Raw genomic sequence first — 20,942 nt, forward strand, 5'->3', positions numbered from 1 at the left:
CTGGGGACGAAGAGGGCACTGAGAGGGGTGGCGACGGAGAGTGAGGGATCATTCCAGAGCACTCGTACGTTCACACGTGAGGGGGTGTCGACACCGCGTCTTCGTACCTCACACCACACACTTGACACCCAGCGCCTACAGAGCTGTCTAAAGAGAAACAAGGCTGAGCCTTGAACAACACGGTTTGAACCAAGTGGGTCCCCTTGCACGTGCACATTTTACAGCACAGCGCTGGGATCTGCTTCCTCTTCCTCGTGATCGTGATTAGAGTTAACTTTCTTTCCCCAGCTTACTTTGAGAATACAGCACATAAAACACATAACATACAGAGATCAGAGCAGGTAACACGAATAACACACAGAGACCAGAGCAGGTAACACGCAAAACATACAGAGATCACAGCAGGTAACATGCAAAACATACAGACATCACAGCAGGGAACACACATAACATACAGAGGTCAGAGCAGGTAACACGCAAAACATACAAAGATCACAGCACGTAACACGCATAACATACAGAGCTCAGAGCAGGGAACACATAACATACAGAGATCACAGCAGGGAACACGAATAACACACAGAGATCAGAGCAGGTAACACGAATAACACACAGAGATCAGATCAGGTAACACGAAAACATACAGAGATCACAGCAGGTAACACATAACTTACAGAGATCGCAGCAGGGAACACGGCTAACACATACACATCACAGCAGGGAACGCACGTAACACACACATCACAGCCGGGAACTCGTAACACACTAACTTGTGTTCATCGGCTGCTGGCATCATTGCTCAGGCTTCTGGTCGACTGGAGGCTATCAGTGGTCAAGCTCTGGGAAGTCAAAAGTTGTATGCAGAGTTTCGACAGTGTCCCTAACACCCATGTCAAGGGTCAACCGTATTTAAAACTTACGCGATTTTCAAAATGGGATTTCGTGTACACCACACACTCTAGGAAACAGGATGGAAAAAAGTCCAGCTACAGTGATTGGCGGCTTGTTTTCCTGGTTTCTTTTTTTAAAATTAATTATTCATTTATGTTGATTTTTTTTTTCAACGTTTATTTATTTTTGGGACAGAAAGAGACAGAGCATGAACGGGGGAGGGGCAGAGAGAGAGGGAGACACAGAATCGGAAACAGGCTCCAGGCTCTGAGCCATCAGCCCAGAGCCCGACGCGGGGCTCGAACTCACGGACCGCGAGATCGTGACCCGGCTGAAGTCGGACGCCTAACCGACTGCGCCACCCAGGCGCCCCATTTATGTTGATTTTTGAGAGAGACCGAGCACAAGCAGGGGAGGGGCAGGGAGGGAGCGGGACACAGATCTGAAGCTGAGCTGTCAGCACAGAGCCCGACGCGGGGCTCGAACCCACGGACCGTGCGATCATGACCTGAGCTCAAGTCGGACGCTCGACCGACTGCGCCCCCACCCGGGCGCCCCCGTTTTCCCGTTTTCAGGCCATGGAACTTTGTGTGTAAAAAGGAAAAGGAAAAATCCGTGTACGTTAACACGAGTAGATGACCGTCTGGCTTCTCCCTCTGAACCGTGTGCAGTTTTACCTGGGCCCGTGGGGGGGGGGGGCGGGGGGGGCGGGCCGAAGGGAAGGGAGATGGTCCCGACGCTGGGGCTGGGGGTCCCTGGGGAAACCCGGCCAGTCCCCGCTCCAGGCCCAGCCCACCACGGCGGTGGCCCCTCCCCTCGGGCGCCGGTATCCCCTCCCCCTCCCCCGCCCCGTCCAGCCCATCCTTCAGCCTGGACCTGCGCGGCCCTCGGGTCCTGGACGCCTCCCGCCCTCGTCCTCCCCTCAGCGGCCACGCAAGGGCGCCCGCGAGCACGCCACCAGGCGAAGGATCCCCTCCGGGACTCCCCGCAGCCCGTCTACACCACCTGCCGGCGGCTCGGAGCTCTGAGACCGCGCGCAGGCTGTCCTCTCCCACATCCAGAACACCAGCCCGAGAACACCTTGTTTGTTCTCACTGACCTCCACAGAGGACACACGGACGCCGTTAACCGGCCGACGGATCTGGGTGGAGCCGAGCAGGGTAAGCCTGGGGGGCAGGCACCTGGCGGGAGCTCCCAGGCCTGGAGCAGAGACCTGGGCCCTGTAAACCCAAAGTGGAGCGTTGCACCCGAGCGCCGCAGTGGCTGTGCTCCCGCCCGGACCGCCCTGGAGACTGGTTCGGGACTGGGGGTCAGGGGAGGCGGGATGATGGGGGCAGCCTGCATACAGCCCCCCCGCCCCCCCCACCCCGATTCACACCCACGGGAGCCTTAGCCCGTGACCTTCTCTGGAAAGAGGGTCTTTGCATATTTATCAGCAGAGAGGTTGTGGTGCTGCCCCGGGGGTGGGGGGCTGAGAGCGGGAGAGAAGCGGACGGAATGTGCAGGCACTCAGCTGGAGCCACACGCCCATGAGCCGAGGGACCCGAGAGAGCCAGGAAGAGACTGTTGGGGACCCAGGAGCCAGCCCTGCCCACGCCCTGCCCATGCCCTGCCCCTGACTTCTGGCCTCCAGAGCTGGGAGACCAGAAACTTGCTCAGGGTGCCCAGTAGGGGTACAGCTGCCCCAGGAATCAAACACACCCCGTGATCCCACTGGACAGCGAGTGGGTTTCCACCCTCGGCTGGCAGCTGGGGGGCAGGAAGGACCGACCCCGCTCACCTGGCCCCAGGCCCCTCAAGGAGCACAAAACACCTTAGAAGCGGCTCCCGGACAGGACACAAGAGGCGGATCATTCGATATGGCTTTATTTTCTGATCGTCCAAGTCCGTCCCCAACCAGCCTGAGCTCTGAACAGTTAGCAGTCCTGACGGCCGCCCCAGCAGGAGGGACACCCACTGGGCAGGCACACGTGGGGAAGACGGGCCAACACCGGTCCTCGAGTCCTGCCCCCAGAGGCGGCCGGGCTGGCTGGGCACTCGGTAAACAGTCTCTGGGGGAGACAGGCCACCCAGCAGGGCAAGGTGGGGGGGGAGGGGGGCAGAGGCAGGAGAGCCTGTACACCCCACACCTGCCCCTCCCTGGGCCTGGGGGGGTTGGGACAGGGACGGTCTGGCTTGGCGAAGGCAGGAGGCCCAAGGTGGACACGGAGACACAGCCCCTGGGAGCCCGTCCCTGCAGTGGGTGGTGAGCTGGCTTCTGGGGAGGGCTGGCTGGGGGGGGGGGCATGTGGGAGGGAGCGGTCCCCCTGCTCTCCAGACCCTCCGTTAAGGCCTCCCTGGGGGCCGAGGCAGGTGTCCAGAGCCTCCCTCATCCTGACTCTCCCCTCGGCACAGAACACCTCACTGATTCTATTGCTAATGAACCGGTTCGCCTGGGTCTCCCTGAGATCAATCTCAGCAGCACCGGAGGGCCCCTCCACACCCTTCCCTTACAAGGAGCCTGATTTGTGGGGTTCAGGCCCAGACCTTCCTCTCCAGGTCCCAGGTCCGGGAAGGGCAGCAGCCCCATGGGCCCCACAGCCACGTCTTCTCCAGCAAACGCTCCCCTCGATCCCCAGCCTGGATGCCGTCCTCAGACACGGGGGCACCGGCTGCCCCCAGAACACAGCCTCCACTCCACGGGTGAGGAGACCGAGGCCCAGAGAGCCCAAGGGAAGGGGCAGAGGGCTAGGGTGCCTCCTCTCTCCACGCCTGTCTCCCGCCCCAGGGGCGTCGGGGCAGCCGGGTCCCCAAGGGACGGGCTCAAGTGCCCCGGGCACGGCGGGAGGGCAGAGGCTGTGACAAGCCAGGGGCTCGGGGGACACGTGTTCCAAGGCCACACCCGAGGCGAGAGGCCAGGGCGGGGGGACCCAGTCTCTGAGGGATGGGCTGGTGCTGCCCGGCAGACAAGAGGCTGAGCACCCACATCACCAGGCGGATGGGGCGGCGTGAGGCCAGACAGGGCCAGAGAGGGGCGGCCCCCTGCCCCTCAGCCTACAGTCGCCGGTCAGCGTCGCGGGCAAGAGGAGGGACGTGCCGGGCGCCTTTCTGGTCATCCTGCAGCCCGTGAACCCTGAGGGCTGGGGGACCGCCTCTGGGGCGGGGGGCTCGTCCGCAGACTTGTCCCCAAGTCCAGGGCCTGGCCCCGGGGCCTCTACCAAATGCTCCTGCCATAGAGTTCACGGGACAGAAAAGAGAAAGAACCCCCCAAGTCCTCAAGAGCAACACGGAAAAGCTCTGTAATTCGGGGTGCCGGCCGGCTGTGGCGTGGGGAGGGGTGGCAGGCGGGGGCGTCACTGCGTCTTGGCCTTCACGAGCAGTCTCTGAACGGTTCTGTACAGGAGGTCGAAGTGCTATAGGGGCGGCGTGAGGGGCGTGAGTGAGAGCTGGGCCCAAGGGCTGCCTGGGGGTCACGTCCTGCTAGGCAGGGTGGGGGTGAGCACGCACCTGGCTGGGTGAGCCCCCTCCCGGCCCTCCCCAGGCTCACCTGGACCGCCGTGTAGGCCATCCCGAGGTAGGCGCCGATGCAGACGGCCAACAGCAGGTCGAAGATGGCTGGCTTGACCCTGAGGGAGACCGGGGCGTCGGCGGGGTCAGGGGAGGGTGCGGGCTGCCTCCGTGTCCCTGGACCGCACGCCACGGGCAGTGACCCAGGGCAGCTCACCTGTAGGCATTCATCACCTGCTTCAGCTGGTCATAGAAGACAAACTCGGGGTCCCTGAGGAGAGAGCACTTCCTCAGCGGGGTCACCCAGCAGCGGGGCCACGTTCTGTGTCCCCCAGAAACCAGACCGCCTGGAGGGCCCGTGGGCCCAGAACGGGGGAGGGAGTGCGTGCGTGCGTGTGTGTGTGTGTGTGTGCGTGCGTGCGTGCTTGGGCAAAGCTGCCACTCACCCTCCTGGGGAAGAACTATTCTTTGTCCTGAAGTAACCTCTTTCCTATTGCTTTTCTGGGCATCAGAACACTCTTTAAAAACAGAGTAGGGTGACTGCTAAGAATTTACTGGTCTGGAAAGCATTTCCATAGAGAGAGGGCAAGGTGGTCTGGGAATCAGAGGCCCTGGCTCCACAGCCGTGGGTCCACTCTGAGCCTTGGTTTTTTCTTCCGCCCAAGGGCGCTGACTCTCAGGCACACCATGAGTTGGGAGAAGGTAAAAACCCAGCAAAGGGCACCAAGCAGTGTGGGGAGATCTCCTGCAGGTTCCCTCCGGCCACAAGGCCCTGAGGTGCTAGCTTGGCCCACGTGGGGGGCTCTGAGCAGCAGAAAAAAAGACAAAACCCAGCTGGCCCGTGGTGGGGAGGAGCATCCTGAGGGCAGACCGGGGACCGGGGGTACCAGTCACTAGATACCAGAGCATGAAAGGACCGGGGCGGGCGGGGGGGGGGGGGGGGGGTGGTGGTATACAAGTCTGCCCAATTAAACACAGGACATCAGTTACCTTCGGATTTTAAATAAAGAAAAATCGGCCGTCAGTATAAGTGTATCCCACACACTACAGGAGACACACTTTCGCTAAACAAGAACAGGTAAATAAGCATTTGCATGGAATCACACTTAACGGGACAGCTGTACTTTGAGCTCCTTGTTCTACTTCCGTCCAGTTTCCATCTGCTCTGGAAGCCCCCGGGTGCCTGCTGAGCGGCTGTCGGGCGGGGGTGGGGGGGGGGGGGCGGGGCGGGCAGACGGCGCCTCACCGTTTGTCCGCCTTGATGTGGTGCTGCTTCACCTCCTTCAGGTAGCGGCTCAGGTAGTGCTCCAGGGTGCTGAGGAACGTGCCGTCCTTGTCCACCAGCTGGGCCGCGCGGGGCTGGTTGGTGAGCCAGTCCATCACGGAGTCCAGCTGTTCCTGCTGGATCTGCTGCGGGGCGCGGGCCGCGGTCACGGGACCCCGCCCCCGCCCCGCCCCCTCCTCCCCGCCCCGCCCCCCGGCCCCGCCCCCTTGTCCTCCCCCCGCCCCGCCCCCAGCCCGGCCCTTACCATCTGCTCCGTGAAGACCGGCATGTCTGGGGGGGTGCCCTGTGGAGACAGTGGGGGGTGGGGGGGGAGACACACGCACCTTGAGTCTGGCCGCCCGGCGGGGGCGGGCCGGGAGCTGGCGGGCGCGGTGGGGGGCTCACCTTCTCGGTCAGGTTGTAGATGACTCGGGTCAGGGCCTCCGCGATGAGCCTGGTGTTGCGGGTCAGGGTTTTAGAGTCGACCCGGGACCTTAGGGCAGGTGTGGAGAAAGCGCACGGATGTGTCTGGAATCAGCCTCAGTTAAAATCGCCAGAAAAACAGTGGTCGTATTTCCGATGATGATACAAACAAACAAAGCCACAGCCGCCGCCTCGGGCAGGGCGGGCGCCTCCCCAGCATCTGCCTGGAATGGTGAGCGGCTCTGGGCCTCAGTTTCCTCATCGGGAACGCGGGGGTGGTCAGGGGGGACCCGCCCCCGCGGTTGTGGCGGACATCACTGATGCGATGTCCTGGGCCGGGTGAACATGTCCCCACATTCACGCCCACCCAGAGCCTGGCGACAGGCCCTGCCTGAGAAGCGGGGCCTCCACGGACGTGACCAGTGAAGGCGAGGTCGCGCTGGAGGGGATGAGCCCTGGGTCCTTACACGAAGGGGGGAAATCGCACAGACACCCAGAGACACCCTCCTGAGGCCGCACAGGCAACACACAGACCCGGAAAAGGATCTCTGGCGCAAAACACCGCCCAGCCGAGTGTGTGCAGCGTGCCCCCCCCCCCCCCCGAAAGGCGGAGGGATTAGCCAGGGCCCAGCCAGCCCAGCCCCTTCCCTCCTGCTCTCTCCGCCCGGAACACCCTTCTCCGGGCGCCCCTCGACTGTACCACCGCCTCCTCCAGGAAGCCTCCCTGATGCCCCAGAACAGTCAACACCCTGCCCACACCTGCTCTCTCTCTAGGCCTCACCCACTGCCTGGCAGGGCCTCCTCGAGGACCAGCTTCTCACCCCCCAGCAGACATGTTCAGCAACAGGGCTGGGCCCAGCCCCAAGGCCACCATAAAACCCTGGCCCCACTGAGGGCCGACAGGCCACAGGGAGCCACGAACGAGAAGTGAAGTCATAAAATGGCAGAACCCAGAGGTGCACAGGGTCTTGGAGAGAGATGGTGAGGAAGAAAGGGGTGGGGAGGGCTCCCCAAGGAGACACGAGACAGGGCACCACTCGCCAGGCCTCAGCACGGCCGTGCAAAGGCCCAGGGGCAGATGCTGCAGCACGTGGGAAGCAGGGTAGACCGAGGTGCCCAGCGTCTGAAAGTCACGCGTGGGGTCTGGACATCACATGTGGGGGCCAGGGGACCCCAAACCACTCACGCAGCCTCCCCATCGCTAACGAGGGACTCAGTAATCCGACCCCAGGCCCCCCACTGTTCGTGGGGTCCTCAGCCAACGCTGGCCCCTTCCCGACCACCCACGTTTTGGGTTCACTCCCTCCATCCGGGCACCTGCACCTACACTGTCGCCCCTCCGAGATCGCTCACCACCGGGCATGGACGGAGGGGAGGCTTCACGGCCGCGCCCACACTCACCTCACATCCATGATGCTGCTGCGCTGGCCGTCGCGGTGGCTCTCCAGATGGGACAGGGTGAAGGCAGGCAGCCGGCGGATGGCAAAGCGCTCGTGCTCCCAGGCCAGGATGTCCTCCGCCAGGTTGATTTTCTTGTGCACCATCGAGAACCGCACCTCCGGGAACTGGTGGGCGGCCACCTGTGCGGGGGCGGGGCCCATCAGGGCGACACCCACGCCCCGATGCCGGCCGTCTCCGCCAGGGGGGGCCCGCGCCAGCTCAGACCACGGAGGTTCGCGCAGGGCCTCGGGGGCCAAGAGGGTTCCCGAGTCCCTAGTCCTCGGGCGCCAGCACGTACAAAGCGCCTGATGACCAGCCTGCTGGACGCGACCGCGAGGCAACGAGCGCGCGCGGGGCCAGAGATCCCGGGCGGCAGCGGGCACGCGCTCTGGCACCTACCGTCTCCAGCTCCCGCAGGAAGGCGTGCTGCAGCGTCCCCTCCCTGGGCGGCTTGGACACGTGCAGGTGCAGGCTGTCCCCGCGGCCCACGGTGTCCAGGCACAGGACGAAGGCCACGTTGTCCTGGAGCAGGCTGGAGTCTGCGTGGCAGCAAGAGCGGTTGGGGGGGGGAGGGGCGAGAAGGGAGGGGCCCCTCTGCGGCCCCGGCCCCAGCCCCAGCCCCCCGGGGCCGCTCACCCGTGTGGTCCAGGTTATCTTCCAGCCAGCGCTTGGTTCCCTGGTAGTTGAACTTGCCCCCTCCAGAAGCGAAGAACAGGAGGTTGTACCTGGCAGCACACGGGGAGAGCGGGTGTGGGCCGTGGAGGGGAGGCCGGGCCCCCGAGGAGGAGCTGGTCTCCCACAGGCACTGAGCCCTGACCCCCCAGAGCAGGGTGTCCCTGTCCCAGCACCGTGGACGCTCTGTGGGGGGACCCGGGCTCCGTGGGGGGCGAGCAGCATCCCCGGACCCACCCACTCAGTGCCAGACGGCCCCAGACGGGACCCGGTGTCCCTGGGGTGCAGGACCCAGGTGGGGCTCAGCTCCAGGCCCGGCACCCGGGGGACCTCGGTGCAGTTACTCCTGGGGGCGTGTGCCCCCCCCCCCCCCCCAGCTGTCACGTACGCGGCGTGGGTGCGCTTGTAGGTGTAGAGCCTGGAGAAGAGGCGGGCGAGCTCCAGCAGCACAGAGATGCCGCTCCCGTTCGAGTCCGCACCGTGTGACAGCCACTGCGGGCAGGAGGGACACGAGGCCGGAGGTCACTTCGCCACCCCTGCCCTGGCAGCCGGAGCCCGGCACCCTGCCTCTGGGCCACGCCTCGCTCCCCGGCTCCAGCCCTGCTCGCCAAGACTCTGCCCCACGGGGGCGGCCTGGTCGGAGCACCCGCCCCGGGAACGCAGCCCCCTTCCTGTCCCCCCACCTGTGCTACTGGGGGGCAGGAGGGCGGTGCAGGCGCCCCCCCCCCCAAGCTGTGAAAGCCCCCAACTCATCCGCATTCTGTAATCTGAAGGAACACTCCCAACAACATGGTAATCAGGTAAGAAAAAAAATTGGATTCTATAATAGGGCTCGGGGACCCCCCAGGTTACAGTCTGTAGCCAACATATCACATATCGATACGTTAAAATTCAGGGAAAAAGGTAACATGACGCTCAGGGAAGGAACCAGATACCAGAGGCCACACGGGGTGTGAGTCCACGTGTGTGAAACGTCTAGAACAGGCTCATCCACAGACAGGAAGGGGGCTCGTGGGATCTGGGGAGCGATGGGGAGTGACCGCTGATGGGGATGGGGCTACTTTTGGGGTGACAGAATGTTCTGGAAGTAGACGGTGATGGTTTCACAGCGATGAGTGTCCTACTCTGTACTAAAACATTTACTTTAAAAGAACAATTTTTAAATGAATTACATCTCACGGAAGACAGGCAGGCAGACTTCACGGCAGGGGGCGGGGGATTAAAAACAAAATAATCTAAAAGGCTGCAGATGAGGCGGGAGGACGAGGCTGAGCATCCTGAGGGGACAGCTCAGGCCTTGCCTCTGGGCCCCGGCGGGTCCAGGCATCCGGGGCCGCTGGCCTCCCAGGCGGGGTGGCCCTTGGAACGGCTGCTCACCATTGCCATGGTCACACGGCCAGGACCTCACGCCGGGCTGCCACTGGCAACCTCTTCGGTTTGGACAGTTTTTCTTTCAAAGCAAGACTTTCCTGATGAAGCCACAGGCACTGTTTACAAGCTGATGAGAGTGAGCAGTGACCGTGACCTCACTGTGCAGGGGGCTCAGACAGCTCGGCAGGGGGTGAGGGGGTGGAGGAGGCCTGCAGGGCAGCAGAACTCAGCAGGCCCGACACTTCCCTCCTCAGAGGACTGCTGGTGAGGCCGGCCCTCAGCGGCGTCTGAAACTGGACTCGGGGGCTCCCACCAGCCTCACCTGCCGGGGGCTCGTGTCCCGGAGCTGTCTGTGCAGACACGAGGTTTGCGCCGAGGACCCGCTCCCCTCCTGGGGTCTGGGGTCTCCGCCCGAGCCCGGCAGAGGGGTCTGCTGACCGACCCCCGGGGAGAACCTGGGCGCTGGGTCTCTATGCCCCCTGGAGACCACACCTCACGTGTGGTCACGTGTCGTTTTGGGGGGGGGGGATCAAGCTCGTCCTAGGGGATACCCTGGGAGACGATTCTGGAAGCTTAGCCCGGTGTCCCTGTGCCGTCCCCCACCCTGTGCCTATGCCCTGAGATTATCTGCTCCTCATCCTTTATAAAAACCACGGCCTTGGGGTCCTCCCAGCACACCCCCACCCCTGGGGATCGCTGCACACATCCCTGCTCCTGGCACGGGTCCTGAGGACCCTGGCACAGACACCCTGGGCTCGATTTCCGGCTACCCATCTCTGGCGGGACCCTGGCCGCAAGACCTGCCTCAGATTAGCCCGTGTCTGCTCCACGAGGCCACCCGTGCCAGGGACCCTCCTGGGCCTCAGAGGGCGGGTGCCGCTGCTGTGACCCCAGCCACGCCGCACAGAAACGCTCCACCTCTGAGCTAGGCTGGAGCAGGGCTGGGGGTGGGGATGCCCGGGCCCCTCCCCAAAGTGCCCGCATACGTACAGGGGCCACTCCGAAGGCATCGTAATGGGCCACGATGACGATGGTGGGAAGGTCTTCTCCACCCAGCCCGGTCAGCCGCCCCTGCAGAGAGAGAGACAGTCTGTGAAGGGCATGCTGGCGGGGGGGGGGGGGGGGCCCAACGGCCAGAAACAGTTCCGGCTGCCCTGTGGGGTGGGGCAGTCTCTCGAGCCCTGCCGGCTCCGTCACGGACAATATGCGAACCAATGGCTGTGGCCGGGTGCCAATAAAACTTTATTTACACAAGAAGTCACGAGGGCCGCAGCACGCCGACCACTGCTCTCTCTGTCGTGCTTCCCCAACTGGAGACCCGACCCATCTTTCGAAGGCTGAGCCCCGAGCCACCGTCAGGGCAGGAGCAGAGCTCTGCTGATGAGAGGCAGCCAGTTCAGAACGCGGCCACAGGAGCCCATCGGGGTCCGGGGTCCAGGTCCCGGCGCCCCAGCTGGAGACCCAGCACGTGTGGACTGACCCTTGCTGAAGTCACGGGGGTGACAAAGCAGAACCACCTCTTGTCAGCAAAGGGCTCAGCCTCCACTCCTCCCGTCCAAGGCTAGTTCCGGGGTGCAGAGAGGTCAGACGGGGTGGCCCAGGGTCTTTGCCAGCACACGGCTGAGGCCGTTTTTCTGATCCTGCCAGCTAGAGGGCGAGCTCTGCGAGGGCCTTAGCCACGTCAGATGGGAAGCGGCCACTGGTGAGCCCTCCTGGCTGCCGTCCACGGGGAGCCGGCCGAGACCCGGGACCACACTCGGGTGTGGGTCCCCACCCGAGACCACGGGCACACTGCCGACCGTACGGGCTCAGGCCTCTCGAGACAGGCTGATCCCAGCACCGGCTGCGTGAGCCAACGGGGGCCAGAGAGAGTAGGGGGGCAGCCGAGCGCCCCCGCTTCCTCCATGCCCCCTGCTTCGACCCAGATAACAGGCACTGCAGAGGTTTCTAGAACCACAGGCCAGGACGGCCAGGCTGGCAGGCTGAAAGAGACTCCTGAAAGGCAAGAACCCACCAGACCCCGGGCGGCCCCGCTGCTATTAACCCCCTGGTACCCGGACCGGCTGCTGCTCGGCCCCACCTCCGGGAGCCGGATGGCAAGGGCCGTGCCGCGATGCGTCACACGGTTTTGGCGCTATTCCTCTTCTAATTTCATCCACTGCTTCGACGGGGCAGCGCCGTCCCCACATCCTGCATCAGCCTGCCCAGCCCCACCGGCCACCCTGCCCAGGCCCCTGCACCCGGTCCCTGCGGGCGGCCCACCCCGCCCGGGGCCCCGACTCCCCTCGCCGCTATAGACCTGCCAGTCTGGCGTCCCCGAGGGTCCCTGCACGGACTGGGATGAGCCATTTTTTGCAGGCGTGACTGCCCCGGCAGAGCCCATCTCCCGCTGGGCCGAAGTGCCCGCTTGCCACCCTCGGACCTCCCCCGACTGCAGGGGAGTTCTTCCAGGAAGGAAGGGCATCCCGCCCGCTGCTGCCTCCCGCACACAGCAGGGCTCAGAGTGCTCACAGAGAAAGCTTAAACTCCCGAGGCGGACTCGCTTAGTTCTGGAGAGGGGAGGGCTAGCCGCACCCCAACTCGCACGGAGCCCGCACGCCGGCACCAGGGGCTGGCCGAGTAGCCTGGCGCCGTCTGGTGTGAGCCACTGGGGACTCAGGCCCGCCTGGCCCAAACAGAGGCCGGGGCGACCAGCACACTCAGCTCAAGTGCTCGCTGAGGGCCTGCTGTGCACAGGCACCTGGTCAGGCTCCCAGGACACCACACAGGCCGAGATGACACGGTCTCAGCTCCTCCGGCGCTGGGGCCGGTAGGAAAGAGAAGAGTGACACGCAGGCTCCGAGCGTGTCACATGGGACGATCCCTGGACACGAGGTAAAGCCAGGCCTGGGTCAGGCCTGCCACGGGACGACTCCGGCTCGAGGTTGAAACTGTATGTGGTTTCTCAGGCCGACAAGCTGCCATCGGGCACTCAGCCCTTGGCCATGCACTTGCCCCGTCTGTGCTCCTTGCCCTGTGCCTTTGTTTCCGGGGCCTCTGTGAGGGTCCCCCAGGCAGTCTCCAGGGAGACCTCCTCACTGGGGTGGGGGACACGACGGACACGATGACACCATGAAAAGAAGACAGTCCCCACTTTGTGCTTTTCCACTGCCAGCCCTCCCCCTCGCCACCTCCCCACCCTGGGTCCACACAACTGCCAGAGCTTTCCGTCCAGGCCCCCCACGGCTGCCGACAGAGCTGACCCTCGACACGGGGGAGAACAGAGCAGCCGAGTCAGGGTCTCCTCCGGCCTACACGCTTGCTTCCACCCCCACGGGAGGTGATGACAGGCTGAACTCTTTCATGTTTGGCCTGCCGCTTTAATTGCCTACTTCAACACCCAGAGCTCAGCTCTCTCCCAGCTCAGCTGAGCTGTGGACAACAGGGGGGGTGTGTCCCCAGAAAGTTCTGAGGATGCAGCCTTGGAGGTATCATGCTATGAAAAGAAGAGGCCACAGCGGGAAGGGGAGCTCTCTGCGAGGCAGGGACAGCCAGTGCAAAGGTCCTGAGGCAGGATGAAGAGACTTCATGTATGGCTGGGGCTGGCAATGGAAAGCAGGAGATGGGCTGGTGGGGAGATCTGACCCGATTTCCCTATCAGAGGCTCCCTCCGTGGGGAACAGGTGGGGCTGAGCTCAGAGAGCCAGGATACCCCCTCCCCAGGTCTTAGTGTGGCAGGCAGGGCCAGATACTCACCTCCACACTGGTGATGAGCCAGTCACTCACGGCCTTGCTCTGGACCCCGCTGGTGACCATCTGGAAGCCGTTGGCAGTGGCGGTGTGGAGCAGCACTGAGGACAGGTTGGGGAGCGTCAGCCCAAGCCCCTGGGGGGCTCCCGAACCAGAGGCGGCATCCTTGTCGCCCCAACACCCCAGATGGCAGGGGTTCGGTTTAAGGCCAGCTGGACACAGGACCGCCCCCGTGAACCGGGGCGCAGCGTGAGGACTGGGCAGGGCAAAGAGCCTGGCAGGGAAGACACTCGTGCCCTGGCACCGGTCACACCCACCACTCGCACGGGTGAGAAGGGAGTATCAGGCAGGTCCCTTCCCTGGCGTCTCTGACTGCTTCTGCTAGCTCTCTCTCGACGGCCACCTGCCCCGCTCCAAGCTCGTGGACGCCCCTGATCCACGGAACAGAGGACGGGTTTCCTCCCTCCCCAAGGACGCTGCCACCCCTTCCCGACAGACTCCAGCAGGATATGGTGGCACGGACAGAATCCTCGGCAGGTGGAACAGGTGTCTGTGTTTCCCAGAAGCCATCAGAGGCTGAACATGGGAAACGCCTCCCCGAGTCAGTGGTTCTCCGGCTTCTGTTTGCACAGGAACCAGGGGCGGGGCGGGGGCGGGGGGGGGGGGGGTGGAACGGCAGGGTCTTGGCCTCCAGCCCCAGGTCTGTGGCACAGCCGGTGCGTGCAGGGCCGTGCGCTCACTGTGAGACACGGCCCCTCAACAGGCCAGGACCCCACACGCCAGCCCCGTCCTGCAGCCCAGGCCTACCTTCGGCAGCGGAGGCGGAGCCCTGGGCAGCGGACGCGGCCTGCGTCTGCTCATAGATAGACAGCAGGGCCTCGTCCTCCACGGCAAAGTACACAGGGACCACGGTCTCCATGGCCAGCATCTCAGGCTCGGTCTCCATGAATTGCTGTGGAGGAGAGGCTTGTTTAGGGGGCTTCTGGCCTGCAGGGGGGGCGGGGGGCGGGGGCAGGGGGCAGTGGCCATCCCGGGAGCACAGGCAGCCTCCCATGAGGCTGGCTGATAAGGCGAGGATCACACCGGAGAGGACAGGATGGGATGGGGGGTGGGCGCAGACGGGACAAGGACGGAGGGCTAAGAGAGGGTGGCAACGCCATGGGGTGCCCAGGCGGTACCCGCCAGGGAGAAAGCAGGCTGGGAGGACAGAGAGGGAGCCGGCCAGGTCTGGGGTCAGATCTGGCGTCACTGTGGGCCGGCCCCAGCCCCAACGACCATCACATCCTCAGATGTCGGCACCCTAGGCTGACGGCAGGGACCCGCACACAGTGAGCACAAGGTGCCCGCACACGAGGCGCACCGGCCGTGCCACGGTCCTGGGGCCGGAGGCCGAGACTCTGCCGATCTGCAGCCCCCGCCCACCCCCGAGCTAGGCTTCGGTAAGGCTGAGCCCCCTCCACAGCCCCACCCCCGCATCTCATCCGCAAAAGCCTCTTCATCCGTGGAGTTTCACGGGGCCTGTGAGACCCCGTTAATTCAAAGCAGGTCGCCGCCTCGGCACTGTGGGGGTGGAAGCAGCATCCCCAGCCCACCCCCCGGATGCCAGGGTCTCCCCAATCACAGGTGTGTCCCCTTGAGTACAGGATCACCCTGGGGTGGCAGGGGCCACGACGAAGAGGCAAACAGGCGGCAGCCCACTCTCTGAAGGGCGGAGGGCACGGCAGGGGCAGGCACCTGGCCCAAGCTCACACAGCTCTCTCCGAACCCAGTGATCTTTTTCCTGCGGAAGTTTCTGGACCCAAGCCTGTGTGGAAGGCGAGGGGGGGCACTCACCCGGATGACGTCCTGGGGCACGGCGGCCATGGCTCGCGGCAGGATGATGACCACGGCGCCGGCCGACTGCCTCAGGGCCTTCTGGTACTGCTCGTAGGAGAAGTCCAGCAGCCGCATGAGCACGCAGCGGCGACTCAGCACGTCCGCGTCGATGGTGCGGGCCTCTGTGTTGAGCACTGCGTTCCGAGTGCCTGCAGGAGGGCGGGCAGGGCCTCCCTCAGTGGGGCACCGGGACCCCCACCTGGAAACCACGGACTCGAGGACCCCCACGGTCTCACCCCCTACGTGTCCCACAGCGGCCACAGGCACGGCAGACACGGGCAAGACCGCGTCCGCCAAGGCCGGCGCCTCACCGCCCACAGGCGCAGCACCCGCTCAAACTCCGGTGCGTCACAGGGCCCCTAAGGACCACTTAAGAGCTAAGACCCTCTCCTCCCTGGGTGCCGTGGGGGATGGAACAGCATTCCTGGACACACCCACTCAGTGCCAGGGACTCGGGTGTCCCCAGACACGGCCCAGAGTCCCCCCGGGGCCGGACTGCCCCAGATCGGAGCCTCCGCTCTACAGCCGAGGGCCATCTCTCACTCTCTTCTGAAAGCTGAAGAAAGTTCCAGAAAATCAGGGAGAGAGCTAGAGACAGAGCTTCCAGGCAACTGAATCCCCCCCCCCCCACCCTCCATCCAAGAAGAGGTGGGTTGGAACCAGGATGGTGGAGAGCTTTTCTGGGGTCAGCAGTGGTCTCCCCTAGACACAGGCACCTGAGCCCTGAGCCCTGAGAGGGCCGCGCTGGAGAAAACCGGCCAGAAGCCACACGGACGCTAAATGCCTGCACGTGGACAAGCGCTAACATCTACGTAACTTCCCACGGCGGCACTGTCCCCATGCGTGGTGCATGGCAGGCCCTCAGGGGCCGTTTGCCTCCCAAGCACGGTGGGAAAGGGGACTTAGGCAGCTCTCCAGAAAAAATCCCAATTTTTACATCAAATCACTCAAACAGCAAAGAGAAGCAACGATTGCAAAACGCCTCAAGAGGTGCAGACCAACCCGGGCTGCCCAAAACAAGCAACCATGTTACATGCGGGGCGGGGCGGGGGTGGGGGGAGGCTGGATGTGGCCCCGGGGCCTCCCATCCCAGACCCGGACAGTGGATGCTCAAAGTCATGACGGGGAGCCCGGCCTTGCCATCCGAAGGTCAGAGCTGCGGGGGCAGGTGTCCACACGGACGCTCGGCTACGAACGCCTCAAGCTCAGAGCCAGCCCCCCCGGCCCCCACCTCTGCTTTCCAGGAACGCGGCCTCCGGAGAAGGCAGGCAGACCAGGGAAGGGGCTGGTCAGGGGAAAGGGGACAGTGTCCCAGGTGGGAAAGGGAAGGCCATCTTGGGAGCAGGGGGCCTGTGACCACGGCACGAAGGTGACCCACGTCCCCAGGGCCGGGGGTGGGGTGCTCCCTCCAGGGGCCTTTTCCCTGACTCAGACTGGCCGTGGGAGCCCCAGGAGGGCCGGGCAGGGCGAGGGCAGCAAGACCTTCAGGTCGTCCTCGAAGCGCTGGGAGTCCGGGAAGGCCCCTCCCCCGTGCCCCACACTCGGCCTCCCGGAGTACTCCAAATCAGCTACAGGGGGAGGCGCGCAGGCCTCCCTGGCCTGGTGCTCCCTCACGGGGCGGGACTCCACCTTCCGGGGGGAGGATCCCAGAAGGGAAGCGGGGAGAGCAGAGACGGGTGGACACGGGCCCCCAACCGCCCCCCCGGACCCCGAGGGCCCCAGGGGCAGAGACCCTCTTTGCCGACGTAAAGCTGTGGCTGGTGCAGCCGCCCCCGCCACGGACCCCGGACAGGAAGAGGTCGGGCTCGGCGGGTGCCACGACCGGGCGGGACGGAAGCCGCCAGTTCTCTCGACAGGACCAGGCCCGAGCAGGGGTCGCAGACTGCTCCATCAAGGGCCAGGAGGCCAAGCCCCTCACCTTGCGGGCCACGCCAGCCCCGCCTCAAGTACTCAGTTCTGCACGCCCACCAGCGGCCACGGCTGTGTGCCAATAAAACTTTATTTGCCACGAGGGGCGGAGGGGCCTGACAGGGGTGCTCGCATCGCCACCTCTCCCAGGGCCTCGCCTCAGCCTAGGGGATCGAGTGAGGCACGTACGAGCAGGCCGCTAAGCGCAGCAAGGCGCACACACAAGGGCTGTTAAAGCAACCTGTCGCCTCGGGAGGGCCAGTCTTCCAGGAGGCGGTGGCGGGGTCACACCCATGGCCTCGTACCTGACGGAATTACCCTCAGCCCAGCTGGCACTTCGGCACAAAGAGCACACCCCTCGCCTTCCCAGCAGCCGGCCGGCCGGCGTTTCTCAAGAGGACAGAACAGGAAATGAGGAAAGAAGGCAGGCTCGAGCGAGGTTTGCACCAGGAGGCGGGGAGCCCGCAGGCACGGAGGGGGTGCTGAAGACACTGGGGAGACGGCAATCGGCGGTGACCTGCAGGCCGGCGCTCAGAGCCCACGCTGGCCGCCAGCGGGCCAGGGCTCCCTCCGGTCCCACCAGAACAACGGCACCGACAATCCCTCCAGCGTCTCCCCAGGTGGACACAGCCCGGTGTGAGGGGCACGGGCTCAAGAGGGTGTGCGACCCCCACACACCGGGCCCCTGCCTCCTTGGGCTGCACACCAGAAGCTCTCGGCTGAGACAGGGGGCACCCCCCCCCCCCCAGAGCCCAAGGTCTTTACGGACGCCACACGGGGGAAGATGTCAAGCCACGAAAAGGAATGGGAGGGAATCCCAGGAGGAGGAGGGGCAATGAACCCAGCGAAGGGAGGAAAGGGGAAAAGACAGCCGGACGGAGATCCACCCGGCATCCAGTTATCTCAGGTTCCAGGCTCTGCGCCTTCTGGAGCACAGGTTCCTCGGGCGGCCGCCAGCCACCCTTGGCTGATTCGGTTTATTACAACTGACACAACGCTACAAACTCCCGTCCTCCCTTGCCTGGACCACATCTCCAGTGCCCAGTGGCCACCTGTGGCTCGTGGCTCCCACGTTAAACAGCAAAGACACACAAGACAGAAAGTTCCACCAGACGCCGCTGGTAAAGGCCCTTCACCCACGTGAACGTGTAACATTCCACGAAAACATGCCCAGGGCATCAGGGGCTCCTGGCCTTCCGTCCCACCCCCCCAGAGCCTGGGGCCTCAGGTCAAGATCATCACTCCAACCCACTCAGGTCAGCCCCCTGGCACCGAAGACATGCAGGGCAGGGTCGTTCTCTGGGGGTGGGGGCGTGCGTTCCGGGCACTGAGGGGCGGTGAGCCGCATCCCTGGCCTCACCCACTGGATGCCAGGGGCACCCCCACTTGGGGCAACCACAAAGTCATCACCCAGCGTCCCCTGGGTTGACAGCCACTGTTCTAAACAGAAATGGCCTAACTTTGGGGTGAGGACGGATCTGAGAGGACGTCTGGACATGTCTGCAGGGCCCGGGGTTCCCCAAGGGCTTGGCTGGGGATCCATGGGGCTCAGGCTAGGACTGAGATGTTCTAACAGGAGGAGCCAGTCCAAGAGGAGACTGGGTCAGAGGTGAGGCCAATCAGAACGGGGGAAGAAGCTCTTCATGGAGAGATCAGACTTGCACTTGCGGGGGCCTAAGGCACCAAGCTGGAAGAAAAACCCAGAGGCCAGAAGGTTCTGGAACACCAGATACAGCTATAGTCCAGTAGAGATGAGGGAATTTAGAATCGAGGCTTAGGGGCTGGGATCAGGACCTGGAGAGGAAGAAGAAGGGGCAGGAGGGGGAAGGACCCAGTAGGGTCAGAGGCAATCCAGGATTCCTGGACAGAGGGAGCAAGTGGGGTACCAGGGTGAGGAGGCTGGACGAAGGGGGGGAGGTGTGTGCACCGAAGGAAGGGATAAGACACGGGGTCTAAGGGACCCCACAAGCCCACAGGCATGGGGACTGAAATGGGAAGGACTGGGGGCCGGGGGCCTTGGCTAAGGAATCTGGCTCATGAGCTGGGCCCTGAGAGGCTGGAGAGATGGGCCTGGACGTGAGGCCAGGTCTGGGTTAGAGATCAGAGCTCCTGAGACCCGAGGGGACAATACTGGCACTGAGCAGAAAACAGTGGGGGTACCTGGGCCGGGCAGGGTCAGGGCTGGTTGGAACTGCCCATCGAGGGGCTCCGCCTGGCAGAAACCAAGCCAGGAGGCTCACTTCCAAATCCGCCCCCAAAGCGGGAGCTCTGGGCACCGGGACACGGCCCAGTGAGGATGGGCACCCGGGTGGTGTCCCGGGAAGGGGGCCTCGGCAGTGCGACTCCGGCCCAGCTGGGAATCCGAGGGTCCAGGAGCAGAGGGAGCTTGGCCTGAGGGTCGGAGCCCCGGGTTCTGGGGCCCGCTGCCCTTGCCAGGGGCCAGGGGAGCCCGCGCTGAGGGCTCCGGGGGCACGGGACGGACAGAGCTGGGCGCCACGCAGGGGTCCGTACGCAGGCTCTGACTCGTCTGCGGCTCGGCTAAGGCTAAGGGTCGGGTGGCCTAAGCGAGGTCTGCGGGCTGCACTGCAGCTGGCCAGGCCGGCGCGGCGGGTGCCCGGGCTCCGGGGAGCCCGGCGAGGCCGGGGTGCACGCACCGTAGGGCTGCCCCTGCAGGTCGTACTGCTGCATGCGGTACACGGTGAACTCGTGCGCCGCGTCGGCGGCCGGCAGCGGCGGCGCCACGAGCAGCAGCACGGCGGGCAGGAAGACGATGAAGCCGAGCGGCAGGCACGACGCCTTCAGCATGTTCTCCAGCACCTCTCCCGCTTCTTCCAGCATCCTGGCCGGCGGCGGGGCCGCGCGGGGCGGCGGCGGGGACGGGACAGCGGCAGCGGCGGCGGCGGCGGCGGCAGCGGCGGCGGCGGCTCCCGCGGACTCACCTCAGCATGGGTAGCCGCCGGGGTCCTGCGGGCGCCGCGCCGGGCAGCCCGCGCCTGCTCCGGGGTCCTGCGGGCACCGCCACGGGCCGCCCCGCTCGCCGCGCTGCCTCCGGGGAGTTGTAGTCCTCCTGGCGCGCGCGGAGCCTCCTGGGAGTGGTAGGCCCACTCTGTTACTTCCCAACGGAGGACGCCGCGGTGGACCGTTGGGCTAGAACTGATGGCGTGTCACGTCAACTCCGAGTCCCGAAATACGGAGACTTTAAAACAACTATTTGCGGCCGAACTTTCTCCAACCCTGTCTCTTGTGGGGGGACGAGGGGGGCGGTGAGGGCCGCGGGGCAGGACGTGACCTTCCGACCCGGAAGGAAGTTGGAATAAGAGACGAGAGGGGCCAGCCCAGTGCGCGCAGTCTCCTGGGAACTGTAGTCCGGTTAAACAGGCGCAGGGCTCATGGGAGCTGTAGTCTTCCTGGCAGAAGTCAGAAAAATCCGTTAAAACAACCAAGACACGTAGATGTTAGACTCCGCGAGGTCAAAGACTTTTGTCCGCTTCGTGCGTTGATGTATCCCCAGAATTTAGTGCGAGGCCTGGCATACAGTGGGTTGGCTATACCGTTTGGGGATGAATGAATGAAACAAGAAGAAAGAAATCATGATAGAAGTTTCCTAAAGGGATGGTGCAGTGGGTTATGGGACTTGTAGTCTGGAGCCTGGAGTTTGTGCAGGGTCGGTGATAGGATGATTTCTATTTAGGCTTATTCGTATTGGGGGCATATTCATAGTAAAAAAAAAAAAAAAAAAAAAAAAAAATTCTTTTGAAGTTCGTTGTTCATATATTTAACTGGGTGTCCCGTATTTGCTTTTTTTTGAATCTGGCAACCTTAAGATCACACTGTCTGCCTGCGAGGGGTCTTAAGGAACATCCATAACTCATACCCCCTGTGT

The 20,942-nt window shown here is 64.1% G+C and overlaps 1 protein-coding gene across 2 annotated transcripts; it reads right to left on the reverse strand.

Moving 5' to 3' along the window:
• Positions 1–3,548: 3,548 nt before the first annotated feature.
• Positions 3,549–20,018, reverse strand: NCLN (nicalin). Of its 2 annotated transcripts, none has more exons than XM_086699556.1 (15): positions 19,714–20,018; positions 15,110–15,300; positions 14,084–14,228; positions 13,283–13,377; positions 10,538–10,618; positions 8,565–8,668; positions 8,141–8,229; positions 7,904–8,043; positions 7,466–7,644; positions 6,047–6,134; positions 5,907–5,945; positions 5,624–5,784; positions 4,595–4,648; positions 4,418–4,496; positions 3,549–4,283 (listed from the first exon to the last, which is right to left on the reverse strand). In XM_086699556.1, the coding sequence occupies exons 1-15, from the start codon at positions 19,895–19,897 to the stop codon at positions 4,224–4,226; spliced, it is 1,689 nt and encodes a 562-aa protein (XP_086555682.1). In that variant the 5' UTR covers positions 19,898–20,018; the 3' UTR covers positions 3,549–4,223. The 2 variants fall into 2 exon arrangements, with proteins under 2 accessions (XP_086555682.1, XP_086555681.1); XM_086699555.1 differs by having other exon boundaries at positions 5,624–5,787; positions 19,714–20,017.
• Positions 20,019–20,942: the final 924 nt, after the last annotated feature.

This window comes from Puma concolor, chromosome A2 (assembly GCF_028749965.1).
Source record: "Puma concolor isolate L17-30 chromosome A2, mPumCon1.1.hap2, whole genome shotgun sequence".
NCBI lineage: Eukaryota > Metazoa > Chordata > Mammalia > Carnivora > Felidae > Puma > Puma concolor.